The sequence below is a fragment of the Vombatus ursinus genome, unplaced genomic scaffold (genome assembly GCF_900497805.2).
Source record: "Vombatus ursinus unplaced genomic scaffold, bare-nosed wombat genome assembly UNPS02014822.1, whole genome shotgun sequence".
Taxonomy (NCBI): Eukaryota; Metazoa; Chordata; class Mammalia; order Diprotodontia; family Vombatidae; genus Vombatus; species Vombatus ursinus.
This window is the reverse complement of record NW_020954600.1, coordinates 12,277,401-12,301,363: the sequence shown is the minus strand read 5'-3', so window position 1 is coordinate 12,301,363 and position 23,963 is coordinate 12,277,401. Positions and strand designations below refer to the sequence as shown.

The 23,963-nt window shown below is 39.6% G+C and overlaps 1 protein-coding gene across 2 annotated transcripts in view; it reads right to left on the bottom strand.

The window, feature by feature from the left end:
- PAMR1 (peptidase domain containing associated with muscle regeneration 1) overlaps positions 1 to 23,963 on the bottom strand; it is a 100,352-nt gene that overhangs the window by 20,587 nt on the left and 55,802 nt on the right. For both annotated transcript variants that reach the window (XM_027837801.1, XM_027837802.1), the window contains exon 6: positions 22,950 to 23,057. In XM_027837801.1, the coding sequence (XP_027693602.1) occupies positions 22,950 to 23,057 (108 nt within the window). The remainder of the gene's footprint in view (positions 1 to 22,949; positions 23,058 to 23,963) is intronic.

Here is a 23,963-nt window from a genome sequence, read left to right as displayed (position 1 = left end):
GAAAAAAAAAAATCACTATTGTTGTCTCCACTTTTTTTTTTTACCTCCAACTCCTTCTTAGCCACTTGTAATCTCTTCTGACATTAACCATCAACTGAAATGACTCTCTCCAAGCACACCAATGAAACTTTGATCACCATATTTGATGGCTTTAGAAAAACTTATTTTCCAAAGGTCTATTTCCAAAGATGATTAGGAGGAAAGGAAAAGAACCTATATGTTCTAAAATATTTATAGCAGCTCTCTTTGTGGTGGCAAAGAACTGGAAATTGTGGGGCTATCCATCAATTGGAGAATGATAGAAAAAATTATGGTATGTGATTGTGATAAAATATTATTTTGCTATAAAAAATTATGAGATTAATGAGCTTATAAAAACACAGAAAGACTTTCACAAAATAATGAAGAGTGAAATGAGCAGAACCTAGAGAATGTTGTATACAGTAACAGAAATATTATTTTAAGAACAACTTTAGGGGCAACGAGGTGGTGCACTGAATAGAGCTCTGGTCTTGGAGTCAGGAGGACCTGAGTTCAAATCCAGCCTCAGACACTTAACACTTACTAGCTATGTGACCCTGGGCAAGTCACTTAACCCCAATCACCTCACTAAAAAGAAAAAAAACAACTTTGAACAACTAAGTCATTTTGACTATTGTAATACCCAAATTAATGACAAAGGACATATGAAGGAAGATGCTATCTGCATCCAGAGAAAGAACTGATAAAAAGAAGCATATAGAGAATGATATATATACATACACACACACACACACACACACACATATAGTGTGTGTGTGTGTGTGTGTGTGTGTGTGTGTCTAATGGTAGCCATCTCTAGGACAGGGGGTGGGGAGGGAAGGGGAAAAGAGGGAAAAAATTTACATGATAACATATTTAAAAGGAAATGCAAGTCATACATAATTGATTTGCAGTTCCATATGCAATCATTGTTTTTTCTACTATGTTATGGAAATGCTTGTTTCATTTCATAAATTAAAAATAAAATTTTAAAAATCCTTCTTGACTAATTTGTAAACTGTAACACATTTAACCATCCCTTCCTTGTAGAAAGTCTCTTCTCCATGGATTTTCATGATAGTGTTCTTTTCTGTCTATCTTCCTATTTCTCTGACTACATCTCGGTTTCTTTTGCTAGACATCATTTATAATCCACCTCTTCTCCAATGGTGTGCCACTACGTTCTGGACTAGTCCCTGTTCTCTTCTCTCTCAGTGATCTCATTGGTTTCCATGAGATCTACTATCATTTCTTTGAAGATCTCTCCCTCTCTCTCTCTCTCCCCCCCACCCAGTCTGGGGACTAGTTTTACCATATCACCTACTCAAAATCTCCAACTGAATGAATGTACAGTCTGAATTTCAAGTTCAGCCCATCTGAAAACATAGTATTTTTCTCCAAAAAAAAAAAAAAGAAATACAGTTCTTGCCCTCAATGAGCTTACATTCTAATGGGGGAAGGCAACAAACAAAAAGGAGCTGGAAAGGGAGGGGGTGTACAGCATAGGAGGAAAATGTCAAAAGTCAGAAACAAAGTCAGGAGAATGAAGGTCCTGAGAACTCCTAAATGGGAGCAGTGGCTGGCACAACTGAGGAGTGTTCCAGGGTGGAGAGGCTGCAGGAGAGGAGAGATGTACCAGGGTTCCCTAGGTGCTGAGGAAATTCTATTCAAATACCAAAACAGATGTGAGATATATTGACCTGACTTGACAACTGATTGGAAACAGGGGATGAGGGAGAGGAAAAAGTCCAAGATAATGTCAAGTTTGTGAACACTGGTGAAGAAGGGTAATAAAATTGAAGAAATTGAGAAATTTTCTTTCCCTCTAAAGAAATAGGGAAAACAGAAAGAAGAAACATTTGTATTTGCATCCCCAGCACTTGGCACAATGCCTGGCACACAGTAAACACTTAATAAATACTTGTTGTCTCTTTCCTTCTCTCCACTCACACCGTCATCACCTTGGTTCAGGTCCTAACCTTTTCTCAGCTAGATTTTGATCATAGCCTCTTCACTCCTGTTGCTTCTTCTTCAAGCCATCCTCCATACAGCTACTAGCTTGATTTCCTTAAAGCAAGAGTTTGGTCACATAACTCCCCTGCTCAAGAAACCCCAATGGTTCTTGCCTATAGGATAAAACTCAAACTTTTCTATTTGTCTTTTAAAGTCCTTCACAGATTGGTTCCAGTCCACCTTGCTAGACCTATTGCCCATTACTCTTCTTTATACACTCTATGTTCTGACCCAAACTAGCCCTACTAGTCACTCCCTATATTCGACATTCCCTTTTTTTCTCCATATCTTTCTTTGCACAGGCCTGGAATGTATACCATTCTCATTGCTACCTCACTGAATCCCTGCATAAATCTCCCCACATCTGTCATCCTATGAAGCATCAATCCTGATCCCATCATTTGCTAATACCCTCCCCTTGGTAATTACTTTGCATTTATTTTGTTGCTAATTTGTGGTTAATTTTTTGTGTGCATGTTGTTTTATAGCAATAGAATTTGTGATTCTTGAGGGAAAGGGCTGTTTTCTTTTTGTTTGTTTGTTTGTATCCCAAATGCCTAGGACAGTGCCAAGCACATGGGAGGTGCTAAATGAAGGCTGTCTGAATGAATGAAAAAAAAAGCAAAGTTGAGAGAATTTTAGTAAGGATCAATAGAGAGAGAAACAAAAACATCATTGTCATGGATACAATATAGACCAGCTGGTCAAGAGGAAATAGATGATAAGATAGAGAACAGCAGGTGACACAAGGATCCAGTGCTACCCAACTTGCATTTTACTTATGTTTTCGGTGTTAAGAGCATTGATTTTCAGACTAGGGAAGATGGAATAAAAGAGCTTTACAGGCAGTTGGAATTCAAAATAATCAAAGAAATGGGAAGATAGAATAAAGTGTCCTCAAAAAGTCATCAGGCAGTGGTATACTACATCTGAGGGTACTGAAAGAATCAGCAGATGTAATTGCTGAACCACCACTGGTGATCTCTCAAAGACTGTGACACAAGAGTGGAGAAAAGGCAAAGTCCTCATTTTCAAAAAACAGGTAAAGGGTGCAGTTCGCAAATTATAGGACAGTAAACTTGACTTTGATTCAGACAAAATTCTAAGAAAGGATCATCTGTTTCCTAGGTGATTACATAACTGGGTTTATTCAAAACTAGTTAAATGACTGTACCAAAAAATTGGTCATTAATGATTTAATCTTAACTCTGGTAGAGGTCTGTATTGAAATGCCTCAGGGATCTGTCCTTGGTGCTACTTAACATTTTTATTAGTAACTTGGATAAAGGCACAGATGTCATTCTAATCACACTTGAAGATAACACAAAGGTAGGATGAATAGTTCAGACATTGGAGGACAAGTAAAGATTGAACAAGGTCTTGACAGAATTACGGGCCAAATCTAGCTTTAAATACATACATACGTATATATAAGTACACACACACACACACACACACACATATATATTTAAATTCCTACATTTGGGTTTTTAAAAATCGCTTTACAAGTATGGGGCAACACATTGTGTGAAAAAGGTCTGGGGATTTTAGTCAATTGTCATCCCAACAAATTAACAAAGCAGCCAAGAAAATAAATATAATTTTAGGTGACATTATGGAAGGTGTGGTATCCATAATGCAGGGGGTGACAGTCCTAATGTACTCTGCCCTGGTCATGTTACATCTGGAGTATTACGTTCAGTTCTAAGTGACTTATTTTGAGGAGCTGGAACACATCCAGAAGAGAGTGACCATGATGAGGAGGTGACTGGACATGAAGTCACTCAAGAACCAGTTAATGGAAATGGGGATGTTTAGGTCAGAGAAGATATGAAGGGAGAGGAGACACATTTTCTATCTTCAAATACCTAAAGAGCTGGCATATGGAAGATGAATTGGACTTCTTCATATTGACCCTAAAGGGAAGAACAAAGAACAATAGGAGGAAGTTGAAGAGTCATGGTTGAACTCAATTTGACAGAAAAGTTCCTGAACTTCTAATGGCTGGCTAACAGTACAATGAATTCCTTCATGAAGTAGCTGATTCTCCATTAGATAGGAGTCTGTGTAGAGACTTGATATGTTGTAAAGGAGATGCTTGCTCTGGTAAGGGTTGAACTAGGTGTCTTCTGAGGTTCCTTTTAACTCAGATTTTGTAATTCTGGGTTAGCATAAGGTGTTAAAGTTAAAAAAAAAAACTTTGAGATAATTTAGCCTAAGTTAAACTGAGGCCAAGTGCTTATTTATCCAAGTGACTTAAAATTAAGAAAAACTGAGGCAGCTAGGTGGTGCAGAGGAAAGAACACCGGCCCTGGAGTCAGGAGGACCTGAGTTCAAATCTAATCTCAGACCAGATACTTGACACTTACTAGCTGTGTAACTCCGGGCAAGTCACTTAACCCCAATTGCCTTGCCAAAAAAAATTAGGAAAAGCTAATATTTGAACTGAGGTCTTCCTGTGGGCACACAGTAGGTCTTTCATAGATGCTTGTTGATGGATTCATTCATATACAGTTCTTTTTTTTTGTAATACTTCATTACCAGACCCAAACTAAAAACTTTCACATCTATAAAGTCATCACTTGGGGAGTTCTCCAGCTGAGTTTTCCATGTATATTTGATGTTGAATATGTGAATAAAAACCTGGTAAATTTCAGTTAAACATACAGATATTTTGGATTATAAAACCTGGTTTGCTACCCTGATAATCTGCATAGTAGACAAACAGCAATCCAAGCCAATGAGTAAATTCTCAGCAGGAATTTTTCTTCTCGTACAATATTCAATTCATTGATGAGAATGTGAACGGAGAAGTCTTCCGTGGAATCTTTAAGTCTACTAGCAAATGTCTCTGCCTGGTTACCACTACTACCTTCTCACTCCTTTCTCCACCAATCAGTGTACAGTTCCCTACTTTTCCATGAACTCAGATCTACCTTCAATCTTTTGTTTTGTTTTATTTTTAATTAAAAAACTATTGCTGTTATCTCTTTTTCTATCACCTTCATTTCCAAATGTCTCCATGCTCCCCTCCCTTCCCCAGAAATAGAGAGTGGAATTTAATTGTTTTAATTATGACATATTCAATGACTTTTCCATCAAGTCCTTCCAGAAACCCCACACTCCTCAAAGAACTAACTCTGAATATTAAAATCTATAACTGAGCTTACCCTGGGTTAGTCTAAGAATTCCTCTCTCAAGTCTAGTCTCAGGGTAATCCCTACACAATGGGTGTTTCTTGTTCCCTGAGGTCTATTTGGAACACATTGATCTAGACTTCTGGGCTGCCAACCACAAAATCTACCAATTCATTTCTCTTGATCTGAAATGATGAAAACTTCTAACTTGTGTGTCTATTTTGGACAGCCATTGAGCACATTCCTTTATTTCCTTTCATTTGTTTCCTGGACCTTCTGGAATATCAATTCATCTCACAATGACTTTGAAAAAAATCATATATAAAGCATCCTGTCATTCAACTATCTCATGGCTGAGCCCTCTCTGTCTGTTAGACTCATAAACCTGCCTGAATTTCACCATAGTTTTGGCCTCTAGCTGGAATTCAGAAAAGTCTCTTTTCTCTTCAATTATTCTGATTTTTTTTAAAAAAAAATACCTTTCTATCTCTCTTTCAGATGCTCTTCATGGTCTCTTTTTGTCAAAATCTCATGAGAGCTTTTTACCCCATTTCAAAAATTTTATATGGTATGTTCTTATGTAATGACAAAGTAAAATCTTAAACATATGAATCTCTGGCCTAAGTGAGCAGCAAGTTCCTGAATTTTTAAGCAATACATTCCATTTCCCTTTTGCTTTTGGAAAGAAGCCTGGGAATGGAAACTCACCAGACTTTGAATGCAACTTCATTCTATTTCTTTTTCAAAAGAAGCACTCTGGCAGAATTTCTCATTTATTACATTGCTGATATTTCAAATAAATATGGCAGATAGTGTTCAAGACAAAAGTAATATAATATTAGGGGCCAATTCTCAAGGAATCTGAAATATGGCAGAATGTCAAAGTCTTGGGAGAAAAAAAATCTCAGACTAACTTGTCACTCTTCAACAAGTAAAAGGAAAATATCAATAACTACTGACTCTTGGCAGGGTGGCACAGTGGATAGAGCACTGAACCTGGAGTCAGGAAGACCTGTGTTCAAATCTGGCCTTAGACTCTTACTAGCTATGTGATTCCAGGCAAACCTCTCTTTGCCTCAGTTTCCTCATCTATAAAAAAGGAATAACAATATTCCCAAGGTTATTGTGAGGATCGAATGAGATATTTGTAAAGCATTATATACCTTATAAACCTTAAAGCATTACATAAATGTTATCTATTATCATTACTGATAATAATAATAATAGTATCAGTGGGGATGTGTAGATCTAAAAAAAAAAACTTGTAGTATGAGAGAATTGCCTAAGGTAGTGAGAAGTAAAGTGACTTTCCAGGAATCACACAGCCAAAATGTTTCAGAGGTTGGATTTGAATCCAGGTCTTCCTGGCCTCAAGGCTGATTCTTTATCCATTATTCCATATTCCTTCTTCATAATGAAGTAAGGCATAAAACAAGGAGCCATTTGCTTGCCGTAGGCATTTGCCATTATGACAGAGGACATCCAACACAGAGTCTAGACGGAAGAGGGATCCCTTGCCAATAATGAGGTCCAATAGTCCCTTGCCAATAATGATGCTCTTGTTTAAGAATTACTGCTGACTGCATTGAACCCTTGAATATTTCAGTCTCCTAAACGAGATCTAAAATTGTTCAAAACAGTTCAGGCCTGACTATCTACATAGGGAACACCAAGTGGACAATGCCTACCTATTGTGGAGACTGTAATATGTTGTTGGATGCACACCCCATAGAGCCAGTCCATTGTTATATTTATCTCAGGCAGATATTATCTATGAGTAGTGAGCTGGATCTAGAATTGAACTGAAGGAGGATGGCATGTCAAATGGTCTTTGAGAAATTGGGCATTGATTTTAAGAACCCCACTCCCCAAGCTCCTCCTTGGAACAAAAGCCTATCTTTTTAACAACCACATTTTTCTGGTGGTAGCCGCAAATTGTAGAGACAATGGTCTCCAAATAATTTAAGTCCAGGATCATCCAAAGGGTAACAGAGAGGCACATGGTGGCATGAGTCAGTTGCAACAAATCATTACCAATAAAGACCTGCGCAATAGAAGTAAAATAAAGAACGGCATCAGAAAAGAAAATATGCCACTGGACACGTTGGGAGAGAGAGGGACACGCCTTGACAGTCATGAAATGTCAAAAGATCTAGAAGAAAGACCTCCAGCACATTGTGTGGGCAACTCCTAAAGGATTTACAAGACACAGACAAGAGTTTCATAGGACCAAGAGGGCTTGGACAGAGTTCAATTGTTATCATTTAAGGAAATATCCACATTGATAAGATCCAAGAACTATACATGAATTTATATGTGCATTGAAGAAACACTATGAAATAGGTCACTATAACTACTCATTTTACAAATGGGGATGATGTTACACAGAACTGTGGTGATTGCTCTAGACCGCATAAGAAAAAAAAACAGCTAACACTAGCAAAACATGCACAAGGCTCATAAAGAAACTATAACACCGACACACCCATGATTTTGACCCTGTGGATCTAATGGAATGATGTTCCTCATTCATAATTTGGAATAAACTTAAATTTCTCAGTTCTCAAAGCATCACTGTCAGGGTCGTACCCAACAAGTTTTACCAGTGGAAAAGACAAGGCAGAGGTGGTTGGTGCTTTGTTTTAGAAAAAAGCAGATGCTGATAGAAAAGTCTAAATTAAAACTTGGGGGAGTCCCAGATCATTGTCTTGTGATCATGTCACCAACCTTCTAACTCACATTAATATAGGGATATGTTGCTGGTGGAAAAACAGAGCTATTGATCGTGTTACATATGTAGCTTTCCTCAGATGACCAAGACGAAACCCAGAAACAAGCACAGTAATCCAATTCTAGCCCTACAACAATCACAGGTTACTCAATTTAAAGCCATAAGAAACCTTAGAGATCTAAGACCCTCATTTTACAGATGAGGAAACTGAGGCCCAAGAGAGAGGACTCATTCAAGATCATACAACTATTAAGTAATTAGCTAAAGAAGGTATTTAAACCCAAGCATTCTAATGCCAAATCCAATGGTCTTTTGAACTACATAGTGATGGAGATAGGGCTTAGAGTTAGGAAGACCCAAGTTCGGATTCTGCTTCAGGCATTTCATAGCTGTGAGACCTCAGGCAAGTCATGGAACTCCTCTGGGCCTCAGTCTGCTCATCTGTACAGGGTTTCACTCAATGACCTCTTCCAGTTTTACCTCATTGATCCTAAGAGCTTATCCCATCTTATGCAAATCTCAGCTGAACAATCAATAAGGTGTCTGCTTGAGGAAAACTGTGAAATGGACAAAGGTCATCATTGGGACCCTTGCTCTCTTCCAGTACCTCACCTCCCTCTGCCTCTATGTTCATCTCAGTTATTGTAGTCTAAGAGGTATTGAGGCTTAGTGGATGGACTGGTGACGATAGAATCAGGAAGACCTGGGATCAGTCTAACTCTCTGTACTTATAACAATAATAGCACAGTGCTTGGCATTTAGTAGGCACTTAAAAAGTGTTTTTGATGGATTAAATGATGTATATATCACTTTAAGGTTTGCAAGCAATACACACAAATATGTAATATATATGTATATATGTCTATTATGTGTATGCATATTACATGCATGTATATGTGTGTGTGTGTGCACATAGGTATATGTATATATACCTATATGTATATGTGTATATATATACATAATACATACATATATATATACATACATATGTATGTATATAGGTTGATTCTCACAACAAACCTCTCTGAGGTAGGTGCTATTATTCTCCCCATTTTACACGTGAGATAACCAAGGCTGAGAAAAGTTAAGTGACTTGCCTAGGGTCATGCAGATTGGAACACTGGTCTTCCTGACTCCAAGACTCTATCCATTATGTCACCTAGCTATCACACTTGCCAGTTTTGCAACCCTGGATTGTAGAACTTAATCTTTCTGTATCTCAAGCGACTCTCTAAGATTTCACTAAATCATCGAGGGGTTGGAAGTAGTTCCCATATCTTCCACACCAGACTTTTACAATTAAGGAACCCTTGTTAGGAGTAATCAATCTTGTTAGTAACCATAATAGACCATAAGGAAGACCTGATTAAAAGTTATTAGGACAGGGTGATTTATCATGTAACCTCTTCACCAAGTCACTTTAGTCACCTTGTCCCAGGTTGTAATTTTATATGATGCTTCTACCTCCAGTCAGTTGGGTTTGCAGAGGAAGGCTAGAGGTGGAGGGAAATGGGGGCAGGAAGTTGATTCAACTCAAACCTATATGTATTCCCTGGGTGCTGTGAACTTGGCCAAGATTATCTAGAAATAAGACATCCATTTAGGCTTGGCATAAGGAAAATCCTGCTATCAATTAGAGCTGTCCAAAAGTGTAATAGCCTGACTCAGGTAGTAACGGACTTCCCTTTGCTGAAGGTCTTTGAGCAAAAGCTAGGTGACCATTGTCAGGTAAATGTGTTACAGAAGGGGATTCTTTCTAGATGTGGCTTAGACTCAATGGCCACCAAGTTCCTTTTCAAATCTGAGGTTTTGTGACCTCTGAAGCGATGTCTCTGTAATCTTGGTGTTTATCTTTATGTAAGGATGTGACTCACTACCACTGTTCTCTGTACCCACTCTCTCTATGGACACTGTATTTGTAGGAAAGTGCACCTCCCAGTTCATAGGAGTCATGTTTTGTAGCTACTGTTATATTTAATTTTAGTCAATGCGCTTGCTGTTGGCTAACTGTTAATGGGAAGTTCTTCAGGGAGAGGAAGGGAAGACTCATAATTTTTAGTGTTAAAAGTAGCCATTTGCAGGGTGCCACCCTCTGTATCCTCAACCTATGAGAATGAGCACAAGTTGGGGGAGTATTAGAAGGGATGTTATACTTAGGATCAAAAATTTAGAGCTGGAAGAGACCTTAAAGTTTCCTTTAGCAAGTGAGGAAATTGAGGCCCAGAGAGATTTGTCTTGCCCAAAGTCACCCAGATAATAATTGGTAGTGCCAGGATTTAAACCCAGTTCTTCTGACTCTAAATGGAGTGTTCTTTCCACTACACCATATTGCTTCCTATTGATGAAGCACATAGGATTACCAACCATTAACTTGGGCAAGAACCATGGCCGAGGGCAGATTCTTCCTCCTAGAAGCTTGGTACTTGGCATGTTGCCTTCCACAGGATTCTTGAGAAATGCTTTTTCTCTGTACCCTCAGTTCCTCCCACATAGCCTTGCACATAAGAAGTGATTAACATGTTTGTTAGATGAGGTTGGATTGGTTATAGGTGCAGAGGTGGCATCAATAGAATTCATTTTGCTCATTACCCAGTCTAGAAGTGTTTATTCTTGAAGCCAAGGGGCTGGTTTGTCCCTGTTTCCTTGTTTTTCATAACTGGTGGTGGTGGGTGGATACAGGACCGTGACGTTATTTCTTATTCTATTGGGAAAGTGAGTCAGGACACCCTACACTCTTATTGTCTTCTTTTTAGTCATCCCTGATCCACCAATTACCACCCCAAAGGCAAGGGGGGACCTCCCTCAGTCTGTTTCTCCTCACCCACAGTTCTCTAGCATGGCTTCTATTTGTATTTCATGCCTCTTGGACAAACGAAATGAAATTTTTCCCACAAAGGTCTTCACCAGCCAAGGGTAATGAGACTGACCAGTAATGTAATCCCCACTGAAGCCCAAACTCTTTTCATGCCTTTCCAACCAATGGAATTCACCCCCACCCCCCTCCCCTGGGTGTTTTGCAGCCTTCTACTTCTGTGAATGAGACAGTATCCATGGGAAATGATGGTCGAGTCACACACGCTGTTATTTATTCATCCGGCGGCAATTTGGAGGCTGTTGCTTACAATTAGCTGCTTGATCTTAATCACTATTGTCCTTGGCCCCTGGAACACTGCGTCTTTTGGAGACCACTTTTCCGGTATTCGGATGGCCTACTTAATTAGACAATCAGGACTGTCTGTGCTTAGGCTACTGGGAAGCTGAGTAAAATCTGAAAATTCATTGCCATTTTGCCTCCTGTCTGAGATCTGAAATCAACCCAGCATATCCCCATTTACCCTCAATCCCTAAGTGACTGGAGAGTAGCTGAGTGGTCACAGGTACCTCCATAGCAACTTGACTACCAAGCAGAATATTCCCCCAGCAAATTATGTCTAGACTTCCCCTAATCTCTCATGGTTTCTGATTCTTATAGTTTTTACAGAAACTGACCCATGAAAGAGTAAAGTCTCTCCCATCTTTGCACCTTTGCACAGGCTATCTCTCTCATACCTGGAATGCTCTTTCTCCACACCTCTACCTCTATGGTATCCCTTGGTATTCAAGGCTCCATTCAGGTAGGGTCTTCTACTGGAAGCTTTTCCTGATCCTAGTCATTAGTGAATGATGTCTCCAAATTACTTTTATTTAGTTTGTATATTCATTGCATTTATTTATGTATTTATCAGAACCCTCTCCTCCTTCCCCTCACACCAGTATAATGTAAGCTCCTTGGAATAGGGGATTTTTAAAAATTTTCTGTCTTTCTATCCTTAGCACCCAGCTCCACAGTTTACACATAGTAGATAACACTTAAACTAAGACTTAAATGAATTTAATACTGTGCATTTGATGACTCTGTATTTATTCTCTTTATATTCTATTCTATATATAGATATAGATATAGATATATAGATATAGATATAGATATATAGATATAGATATAGATGATATATCTATATAGATATAGATATATATCCTTGGTTTCTCCCTCATTAGAATGTAAGCTCCTTGATATAGAGGATTATTTCATTAATTGTATTTGAATCCTCCACACCCAGCACAATTCCTGATGCATATTAGACAATTCATAAATGCTTATTGTTTGAGCATTGAAGATACTGAGGCTCAAGGAGGTCACAGAACATTTTCCACTACTCAATTTATGAGTGTAGTAGCAGAGTCTTGATTTGAATCCAGGTCTTATGACTCCAATCCAGAACATTCATACTAGACACCTAGTTACCTAGGTGTAAACATGAACCACACAATTGCCAGGGTTGACAATGGTGATAAATACTATTGACCTGCAGTTAAGTGCGAGGATATAAACCAAGTTCCAAAGGCTTGAGGGGATAAATCACATGAAGGCTTCTTGTAGAGTATGCTTATATCCTTAACTAGAAAAGAGAAGGGACTTGGTTTCTTTTATGGAATCACCAACACGAAGGAAAAATAATGTTGAATGACCCTTAATATGCCAATATGGACCAGAGAACCAAGAAAGGAAGTCTCTATCCACAAATGCAATGAGAAGTTAGAAAAGGCAGCCTGGCAGGGAGGGTGGGGCAGGGAGGTATATTAGTCCTTCTCAGCTGCTCCCCTTCTCATTCTCTCTTTTCTTTATCACTTTTCTACTTCCCTCTTTCCCAATAAGGAGTTATGAGGTCATCCTGAGTCAAAGGGGCTCAAGATCATCCATCAGGAGTTGAGATGGGATATCTGCCTCCTCCTACCACAGGCAACAACCTCATATGTGCCTCCTGCCATTAAGTCCTGTTTTGCTGATCTCATCTGCCAAAGACAAGTGCAGGAAGCTTATGTAAGCACCAGGCAGGAAGAAACCCTTAGGAACCCGAGGGCCAGTTTGGCTTCTTTATTACTGATGGACCACAAGTGCTTTTTCACCTTGGAAAAATACACAGGATACAACTTTATTTCATTTTTTTTTTTTTGGTGAGGCAATTGGGGGTTAAGTGACTTGCCCGGGGTCACACAGCTAGTAAGTGTTATGTGTCTGAGGCCGGATTTGAACTCAGGTCCTCCTGACTTCAGGGCCAGTGCTCTACCACTGCGCCACCTAGCTGCCCCCAGGATACAACTTTATACATAGGCAAATGGTTCATAAGGCTATCTCTTTTCATCTTGTTATTGGGCAGAAATTATCTTCATTCCACAGTGCGCTGTCTGATGAAGTGTCTCCCCTTGTCCACCTCACCCAAGTGCTGGACTTGAGTGTGAATCTTGTCTCCAACACTTATCCACTGTGTCTCCCTGTGTCTTATTTCCCTCAAGTGTAAAATGAGAGTGTCAGGAAAGATGACCTCAGAGGTCTCTTTCAATTCTCTATCTATGATCCGTGGAATATAACTATCATACATATTACCTTGATATTGGGAAGTAGCTTTTTCTGGAACCTATGTGTCCTCTGCTGGGTCAAACTGGATTTATTATAGTCCCACAAACACATCCTCTGCTTTCCTACTCCCATGCCTTTGTTCAATTCAATAATTTAGCTAGCATCTATTAAGTATCTACTGTATAACAAGGCACTGCACTAGGAGATGAGGCTACAAAAACAAAAATTAGCCTCCATTAGCCTCCACAAGCCTCTATTGCATTGGTGAGGAGAGGGGATGGATAAACTGGAGCAATGTAGAGAGCACTAAGAACTAGAATGATTGGAAAAGACTTCAGACAGCTGGTAGCACTGAAGTGAGCTTGAAGGCTACTAGGGATTCTGAGAGGGGGGAGAGCAGGAAGGAGAACACTAAAGGAAGAAAAGCCAAGGCAAAGTCACCAAAGCAGGAAGCGGAATGTCATTTAAGGGAAATAGCAAGTCTGGAGGGGATGGAGCTTCTGTGAAGAGGAGAAGTGTGAAATAAATCTGGAAAGGATGGGCTGGAGCCAGATCTGTGCCTGCCTTGAATTCTCTTTCTATCAATATGACTATTTCTATGCATTTGAGGGTCTGTCATAAGGTGAAGGAGGAGGAGGAGGAGGAGGAAGAGGACACTTGTTCTCTTTAGCCCCAGAGACCAGAACCAGGAGCAATGGATGGAAGTCATAAAAAGGCAGATTTAGGCTTGATATCTGGAAGGACTTCCTAATAATTTTTGTTTCAGTCATGTCCAACTCTTTGTGACCTCATTTGGAGTTTTCTTGGCAAAGATACTGGAGTGGTTTACCAATTTCTTCTCCAGCTCATTTTCCAGAAGAGGAAACTGAGTCAAATAGGGTAGCCGATTTGCCCGGGGTCACACAATTAGTAAGTATCTGAGGCTGGATTTGTACTCAGAAAGTTGAGTCCTCCTGACTCTAGACCAGGACCTCTATGGCAACTATGGCAACATCTAGTTGCCCTCCCAATAATTAGAGCTATCCAAAGTCGAGTGAGTGGTAAGTTCCCCCTCTCTGGAGGTCTTTGAACAGAGGCTAGACAACTATTTCATTGATATAATATAGTGGAGATTCTTTTGGTTATGGGTGGGACTAAACTTCCTTCCAATTCTTGAGTTCTATGATTCTGTAATTCCTATCCATCATTCAAAACCCAGTTCAAATGCCATTTACACTACCAAACCTTCTCCTGTTTCCTGCATTAGAAAGAGTTTCTCCTCATCACTAGCAATAGCACTATATAATATACTTCATATACTGTGCTTTCATTTTCAACTTTATTTTATAGTCACTTACATGCATATATTTTATGCACTACCAGATCATAAGCTCCATGAGGTCAGGGATCACATAAGTAAGTATTGTGGAACACACAAAGATAATGTTCTACTGGACTAAATGATCTTTTTTTTTTTAATTATCTTGCCACCTTTTATTAGAAGCAGTTCGTCCCCTGCCAAAATCTTGTAATTCCTATCTTTTAAGTTATGGTTCAGAAACCTAAATCAAATTCTCAGATGCCATTTTCTTAAGCTAACTATTCACTTCTCAAGTCTAAATCTAAATCTGAATGGAATTGTACCTTCTTTGGATATCCTGGCTCTGCCATTTTATTACTCATGTGAGCATGGCTAACTATTTCTCAGCTTTTGTCCTCTGTTGCCTCTTTTGTAAAATAACAGTATTTGACTAGAATGCATATAAGGTTCCTTCCAGTTCCAAAATCTATGAGTCTGTCTTCTGAGAAAAGTCTACCTAGAGTCTGGTCTTATGTTAGGTTCTGCTTTTACCTACCTCCCAATACAGTTCCTTTGTACCTCTCTCACCCTGGTCACAGAATCAGTTCTGTCCCAGGTCTTTCTACCACCTTGCTCCTCCCCCAAAGATTATCTGTAAAGCACTGATGCCCTGAGAAGTTAAATGAGCAACAATGGACTGACAGACACTCCATACATTAAATGAATGAGCTCCGAGTCTCAGTGAAAGAAGCAAAACAACTCATTAACACAGGGGCACAGTACTTCTCAGACCTGGCATCGTGACAGCCCTGTGTATATCGCCAGATCCAATTTCTCCTCTGATTTTTTCATTTATCACTTTTAATAGCTCCATTTTTCAGGCTTTTCCAGACCACAAAAGTTTGCCTAATCTTCATGCCAGATGCATTCGTGCTTTCCCTGGTCCACCAATTCCATGACGACAATTACACTGGCAATGTCTACTTGCCCTTTAAGCCATACCTACTGGGTCCCTCTCTTTATCTGTATGCAGAGCATTCTATTATTCAAGGGATACTCAATGGTAGCTTATTCAATACCCAGCAGGGGTCAGAGATGCCAATTGGCTGAAGGGACATAGAAGGTTTCCTAATTGAACCCTGGTGGCCTGCATTAAGCCCCTAAATCCCTGGGAAAGTCATTGTATATCACTTAATTTGTAGAAACCTGTGTTGTTGCTCTAACCCTTGTCCACAGATTCACTCTTTTCCTTGCTGCAATTACCAAAAGTAAGGAAAAGGATCTGTCCATGGTCCATTTGAAGCTCTGATGTGGTGAAACCACTAAATGATGCTGCTAAAGAAAAAAGATGACTCACCTGAGAGAACTCAGGACAGTTTGCATTAATCCCAGGTATTCTGTGGCATATTACTCATATCCCTGTGATTCTAGAAAAGATTGCCCTCTCTTCCCAGGGGCCCTAGTACGTCACCACTGCCTCAACACTAATGCTTCAGAGAAAATCCCAAAGTTCTTAATAGTCTCTGCTGATGCATAATACTGGCTCCCACTTAAAAGCAAAAGCATAAATTGCACTGAGTTCTGAACACTCTTTTCTTCCTCACTTTTGGGTGAGTCTACTGGGAAAACTTTAGATGCTCTGGGAACCAAATGAGTCCTGAACCGCCATTTTGCCTTAATTGGTGGAAGTCCCTTGGATTTGAAAAAAATAGCATAGGAGATTGAAGTGGAAGCATTGTGCCCCCAGATTTAGTCCTGTTGAATTAGCCTTCATTAGGATGCAGAGCAAAACACAGCCATCAACTGGGCCAGGCAAACAAAGGAAACATGGAAATTGGAGCAGAGTAATGCATCCTTTTCACCCCAAACTTTCAAAACAAGATTCCGACCATTTACTTGAGAAGTCTATTTTTTGTTTTCTTGTCCCATACAAAGGAAACAGGAAACTAAACTTCAGAGGAGAAAGGGCCCCCTATTCCCTTACATGGTGGGCCAGGGTGGCTGGTGATTGGGGAGGGGGGGAAAGGGAGGTTTGCTTGAGTGGAGAGAGGCTGGCAAGAGAGAGAGCTGAGAAGGCCCAACTCTGTGCTCTAGTATGACCCCACTCTAGCTGGCACTTAAAGCACCCTAAAGAAATAGGAGATGGTATTTTTGCTATAAGAAAACTACTAGCAGTAAGAGAAGTTGGGGACAGTACCCAACTCTGGGATTCCAAAATGATGTACCCACAATGTTTCCAACATCTAATACTGAAACAATTATTAGACTATCCTCAACTTTCTCTCCCATGGACTTCAAAAACTATATTCTTCAAAAAAGAAAACTCCTATTAGACCAAGAGGGATCCTTTTAAAAAGACACATTTTGTAGGTAACCAAGAATGAATTTTAGTTTCCAAAATGTTGGACTTTCTCCAAACATCATTACATTGAACCATAACAAGAGCAACTTATCAAAAGAGAAATAAATGATTGTGAAAAAAAGAGGAACACTAGCTAGGTCGTTTAAAGTCCTATTGATCATAACTACCACTGCCTAAGTCTGGAAAGAGGCCACCATTTTAGGGAAGGCCTAATGGGACAAGGAAGTTTACCATGTGTGTTTAGTTGGGTGAACAAATATGTGAATCATGACTTAAAGCATTGTATCTGGTAGACTGGGAATTGGACAGGGAATCTAAAACCCTCAGTTCAATTCTGTGTTTTGCCACTGAGTCACAGAGTCTCCTTGGCTTTTCTGTGTCTCCATTTCTTTGCCTGTAAAATGGAAATTCATTCAGAAATATTTGCAGAATCACAGCATTTATAGAATTCAAAGGACTATCATCCAACAGCTAGGCTATCCCATAAAAGAAATCCTTACTGTAATGAACTTGATGAGTGGTCATCCAACCTCTGTTTTAAGATCTTTAATGCAGCCTCAGACCAAACACTCGACACTTACTAGCTGTGTGACTCTGGGCAAGTCACTTAACCCCAATTGCCTGAAAAAAAATTTTAAAAAGATCTTTAATGGGTGGGGATCCCACCTTCCTTACTTTGGACAAGTAAGTTTTTCCCAAGCATTAAAAGATTACACAAACCAAATGGGAAAAGACCATGGACAGGGATTCTTTGGAAAAAATCTGGCTTTTTTTCACCTCTTGAATAGATGAGCTTGCTGCAAACCAGTAGCAATAGCTAATATTAATATAGATCTTGCTGATTTGAAAAGCACTTTACTTTCATCATCCCATTTGATTTTCACAACTATCCCATGAAATAAATGCTATTCTTAGCCCCATCATACAGATATTGTTTAGGGGTTTTACTTTTGATGTTTTCTCCCTGAATTTTCTTTTTGAAGTGATCTGAAGAACATTGAATCTTCTAGAAAAGGAAACCTCTCCTAAATACTCAACCCAAAGTTAAGCTCCATCTGATGATTTGTTAGCATCAATTGTATCTACTTTGCATTTATTTCCTTGTATACACAGAATCATAAATTATAGCTGAAGGACACTGGAGATCAGCTATTCCAATCCTCTCATTTTGCAGATGAAGACTTTGGGACCAAAATAAATGAAGTGATTTATCAAAGGTTCCATGAGCAGTAAGAGACAGATGGAGGAATCTAATCCAAGTTCCTTGACACCTTGGTCATAAGGTGTACTCTTTCCATTGTACCACAACATAATGCATCTTCCTAATAGAAAGCAAGTTCTCTGAGGTAAGAATTGTGTTTTTCTTTCTTACCACTAGTGTCTAGTACAATGCTTTGCAGAGAAGTACATGGACAGGACCAATGACTTCATTGGTATTGGGAACTCCAAGGGGAGAAAATTCTCTCTACCAATACAAGTCAACATCTTCCTATGCAACAGAGTCTTAGAGAGTTTCCTAGACCCCAGGAGTTAAGTTTCTTGCTCACAGTCATACAACCAATATGAGTCAGAGGCAGGAGTTCTTGGCTTTGAGGACAGCTATGTATTTAATAGATGACACACTCTATATGCTTTGCACATGGTAGGCATTTAATAAATGTTTGTTGAAAGCAGGAAGGAAATAAGCATTTATTAAGTGCCTACTATGTGCCAGACACTTTATAAGTGTTAACTCATTTGATCTTCACAACAACCCTGGTGGTAGGTGCTATTATTACCCCCATTTTACAGTTGAGGTAACTGAGGTAGATAGAGATTAAATGACTTACCAAGGTCTTTGTTTCTATCCATTGATTCAAAAATTGCTTATTGAGATGTTACATACCTGCTTTTGTAATATTTTGGTTATTAAAAAGGAAAGAATTGAATTCTCTTCCACAATCTATGCAATGGGACTTTTCAAGTGATTTGAGGGTGGCAAACTATGTAATTAGTCTTGTGTCACATACTTGGTTGAACTGGCTAACCCATAGTCAGAGCATCTGGATTCTGTTCTTTCACATTATGAATAAATGGCACATTCACAATTTTTGGACCAACTTCTCCGAAGACATTTCGGCTCATGAGATGAAACACAGAACCTACCTTCACTCCAACATTTAATTCAGTAAACTTTTGTTAAGGACTTACTATGTGCAAATCACTGTGCTTGATACTAGGGAAACAAAAGTAAAAGTAAATGCCAGACCCAAGAGTTTGTAGTTAATCCTACAGACAATAGGGAGATATCGACAATTTTAGAGGGGTAGGGGAAACCAGAGGAACGGTAACATGGTTAGCTCTGTGTTTTAGGAATACCAAGTGGTGACTACATGGACAATAGATTGGAGAACAGAGAGACTGGAAGCAGGGAGACCAATGAGGAATCTGTTGGAAGAATGGCCCAATGGAAAAAGCACTGGCTGTGGGATTTCACGTGCAGATGCTGCTTACTATGCCAATGTGACTTGGGACAACTTACTCAACCCCACCTTTCCACTTCTGTTTTCTCATCTGGAAAATGAGAGGGTTGGAATACGAGACCTTTGAGGTCTGTTCCATGTCTAAATCTGTTATCTTATTCCACATGTGAAGCCTTCACTTGACTAACACTAGCAAAGCAAGCCAACAGCATTCATTAAGCACCCACTATAAGGAAGCACTGTAGATGCAAAGAGAGGGTGGGGGACAATCTGTACCCTCCAGAACCTCACAGTCTAATGGTATAACAGGGAAAGCACTAAATTTAGGGCATAAGACTAAGATGTAAATCTCAGTTCCACTATTTACTGGCTGGGTGACTTTGGGAAAGTCCCTTCACTTCTAGCATTTATATGTAGCTTAAGGTTTGCAAAGCACTTGACATTTGTTACCTCATCACATCCTCATAATGACCCTGAGAAGTAGGTGTTATTCCCATCCTCAAGGTTATATTCATTGTAAGTGTCTGAGGAAATATTTGAACTCAGATCATCCTGACTCCATAGAGTACAGCAGTACTCTGCTTTTCATACCACTTTTCAAAACGATAATATATGTATGTGAATCATTAAATGCCTGTGGTGATCATCCTATTCCCCTATGTCTCTTTTAAATTCAGGTGTGAAAGAAATTCAAGCAGATTTTACAGATAAAGTTCACAATCTGTCCCCATGAGGCTTCTAGAAACATTTTATGTATAAAGTTTCAGAACAAAATGAAAATAAGTATTTTTCTTTTCTGTACTGCATAGATATGTGCCACGTGTTTGCTTCTGCCCCAAAGCCTTATAAATGCACAAGATGGTTATTTAAGCATCCAAGGTAAATGAATTTCTCTCTACGTTCCTTTCCTCTTCATCATCCAAGTCAGCTAAGAGCATTGAAATTTTAGCAGTCATCAGTAACACCAATGGCTGGACCAAAAGAACATAACATTTGAAATTTTTTCATGGGTTTAAAGAATGAGAAGGGGAAAGGATCTAAGACGTCCTTTAGAACCACTTGATTTTACACTGAGCAGATGTCTAGAAAGGCCATAACCATTGCTGAAAAGTATGGAATGTTATTAGGCTGGGGATTGGGTTTGCTGAGGACCCTAATAAATAGTCTCTGAGGGTGGCCCAAGGCTAACTAGTTATAAGTAATTCTTTTCTAGGCTCTATGAGTGGCACTTACTGAATCAGAACCTCCAGATCTTTTAAGTTGGAAGGGACTGTCTCAAAACTCAAACAAGTTTCCCATACAGTAGTCGTTCAACCTTTGCTTGGAAACTTCCAGTGATGAGGAGCTCACTACCTCCAAAAGCAATAGATACTATTTTTTTATGACAGTTCTAGTAGTATGGAAGTTTTCCCCTTATATTAAGGCTAAATTTGCCTCTCTGAAACATTTGCCCATTTACTCCTACCCTGTAGGTCCAAGAAAGTCAAATCTAAGCCCTTTTCCATGTGATACCCTTTCAAATATGTGAAGACAGCTATCCTGTCTCCCCCCAGTTCCTTTAACCTAATTCTCATATTGCAGTATCTTAAGGCTCTTCACAATCCTCATCACATTCCTCTAGATCAGGGGTTCTTACTTAACCTGGGGTCCATGAACTTGTTTTTGAATTTTTTCAATAATTATTTCTATATAATTGGATTCCTTTGTAATCATATGTATTTTATTTTATGCATTTAAACATTCCATTCTGAGGGATCCCTAGGCATCACCACATTGACAAAGATGTCCATTACACACACAAAAAAGGTTAAGAATCCTTGCCATGACTTCATATATATACTGGGTATTGCATTTCTTGCCTTCTCATTGGATTGGGAAAGGGATTGAGGAAGGGAGAGAGTTTGGAATAGAAAATAAAATATTAAAAAATACCTTGCCTTAGATAATTTCCAGATTATCAATGTCCCTCCCAAAACTTGACTGATGCAAAACATTTTAGACTGGACCTGTCATTTTATTGATGTAGGGAGATCCCAGTCAGGCATTCCTTCGCTAATGCAGACCTAAACCTGTTCTGCAAGTTACAGTATAAGGAGGTTACCTGAGGCCTCCAAGAGGTTAAGTCGCCCAAGGTCACATAACCAGTATATATTAGAGGCAGGCTTAACTTCTTGACTGTGAGGCCACGTCTCCATCTACTAAGCCAGCTGCCTCTCCCACTAACATTTCTAAGGTGTCACTATACTAATGCCAGGGATATGAGCCTTGCAGTTCTATACTGTATTAAACAGCTTCCCCTTCAGAGGAATAAAGGAAAAATGCAGTTGAGAAAATGTCTCTAGATATAGAAAAGGGTAGTGAGAATCTGCCATGACCTGCAGCCCAATGCTCTGCCAGAACAGAAGAAGAATTTCCCAGTTTTCTGAAGGGAGAATTAGAAACAGCAGGCAGTTTGGTAGTGAGGGACATTTGTTAGGGTGGAATTTCACCCTTTTGTCTCAGCTCTTTGACTTTTGCAGACAGGAGTTAACCACGAAACAGCAGTCGTTCTCAGAAACTCAGGGTCAGCCAGAGAACTCTGTTGCTTCAATAAACAAGCCAGGCTACGAGTCAGGCAGCAGGTGGATAGAGAGGGCTGTAAGGTTGAAATGGAAGGATATTGGTGAGCTCTGCCTTGGGCTTAGTCCCATGTCACCTGCCCCTATTTCAAGCTACCATCCCCTGACTCTACCCACTGTTGACTCTTCTGCCATATTATTCTCTGAGTGTTCTGTTACCATATGGAATATGCCTCAATGCACTCCTTCCCCCAAACAGAGTGGGATCTCATTGAGGGTAGGACAAAGGTTTGGTTTTGCTGCCCCCTGTATTAGACACAATACGGTAAACCATATTTAGTCAATGCCAGTTAATCTTTTAATTTGATTCACTCTGGTCCTGTCCTGGCCCACATTCACTAGCTACAACTTGAATTCAGAATAATAACAAGTTTAGAGTCTAGTATCTTTGGGTTGCCTTGTCACTAGAGGTGTCAGTAGAAGGAATCTCAAAAGTCATCCAGATCAAAACCATGATTTTATACAAGAGAAAATGGAAAAGGCAGTGATTTGCCAAAGTTCACACAGGTAGAAAGCATTACGGTTGGGATTTGAACCCAGGTCCTATGACTACAAAGTCAATGCTCTTTCCCCTGTGTCGTTCCCCTGTTCAGTTGTGTCCAACTCTTCATGATCCCATTTTGGGGATTCCTTGGTATTGCTTTCTCTAGCTTACTTTACAGATGAGGAATTGAGGCAAACAAGGTTACACCAGCTAGTCACACAGCTAGTAAGTATCTAAGACCAGATTTGAACTCATGAAGATGAGTCTTCCTGACTCCAAGCCCAGTGCTCTAACCACTGCACCATCTAGTTTTCCCCTCTACTATAATCTGTCCTTGAGACCAGGATCTGGGAATACCCAGTGCCCTTTTGTCACTCTTCGCCACCCACGTGACACCCGTGCTCAAAGGAGGGGTATTAGGCAATCTGATTCTGGAGCCATACTCACGACTTTCACAGTGCTTCCCAGTGTAACCTGCCAGGCAAGCACACTGATAGGATCCAGTTTTGTCAAGGAGGCATGTGCCATCATGGAAACACGGAGATGGAGAGCAGGCTGGAAGACAAAAATAGGGTGAGCCAGTGCTTATACCCGGGCAAGGTACTTATGTGTTGAGTCTGGGTTCAAGTTTTATATCTAGTACAGTCTTGAAAAATGTCTTAGAAGCACAGGATATGAGAGAAATGATTATTTCTCTCTTGTAATAATAACTAATTATTTTATTAAGATCAAGGTTTTTCCCATTTTCTACTTCCTCATCCAGAAACAAACCAATGTGGAAAATCTTAGGCAAAGACTAACCCAGGCCAAGATCTAATCAGACAGTAAAAGAAATTCTAATTTGGGGCTTATAGTTGCATTCCTGCTAGTTGTATTTGCTCAGACAGGTCTGAGAAAATGTGAGTTCTTCCTTTTGTTGGACAGGTGATATGGAAATTGATGAGTCTCTTTGACCAACATTTGAGTGACCCAAGTCACATACCCCAAGACCCTCATTGGAATATAGCCCAGCCCCCTCATTATAATACTCATTCTCTCATTAACTGTTAACCAATCAGAGCTGATCGCCACCCTTAGGAACACCTACTCTTCCAAGAGTATATAGTCTGTGAGCCCACCACCACGAAGGATCTTGGGTCTAAGAGAAAGATGGCCAAATGACCATCCTTTTAATAAAAACATGCTGGCATTATTAACAAAATGATTGAATTACTCAGAAATTATGTCTCTCAAACTATTTAAAAATCATAGCTGGGAGGGACTATATTAAGTCCTTCAGTCAATACACATATATTGTAACACTTACTATGTGTCAGGTATTCTGTAAAGTGCTGAGATTACAAAAAAAGGGAAAAGATTGTTCCTGCTCTCAAGGAGCTCACAGTCTAATGGGAGAGACAGGTAAGCAGCTATGTAGATAGATAGATAGATAGATAGATAGATAGATAGATAGATAGATAG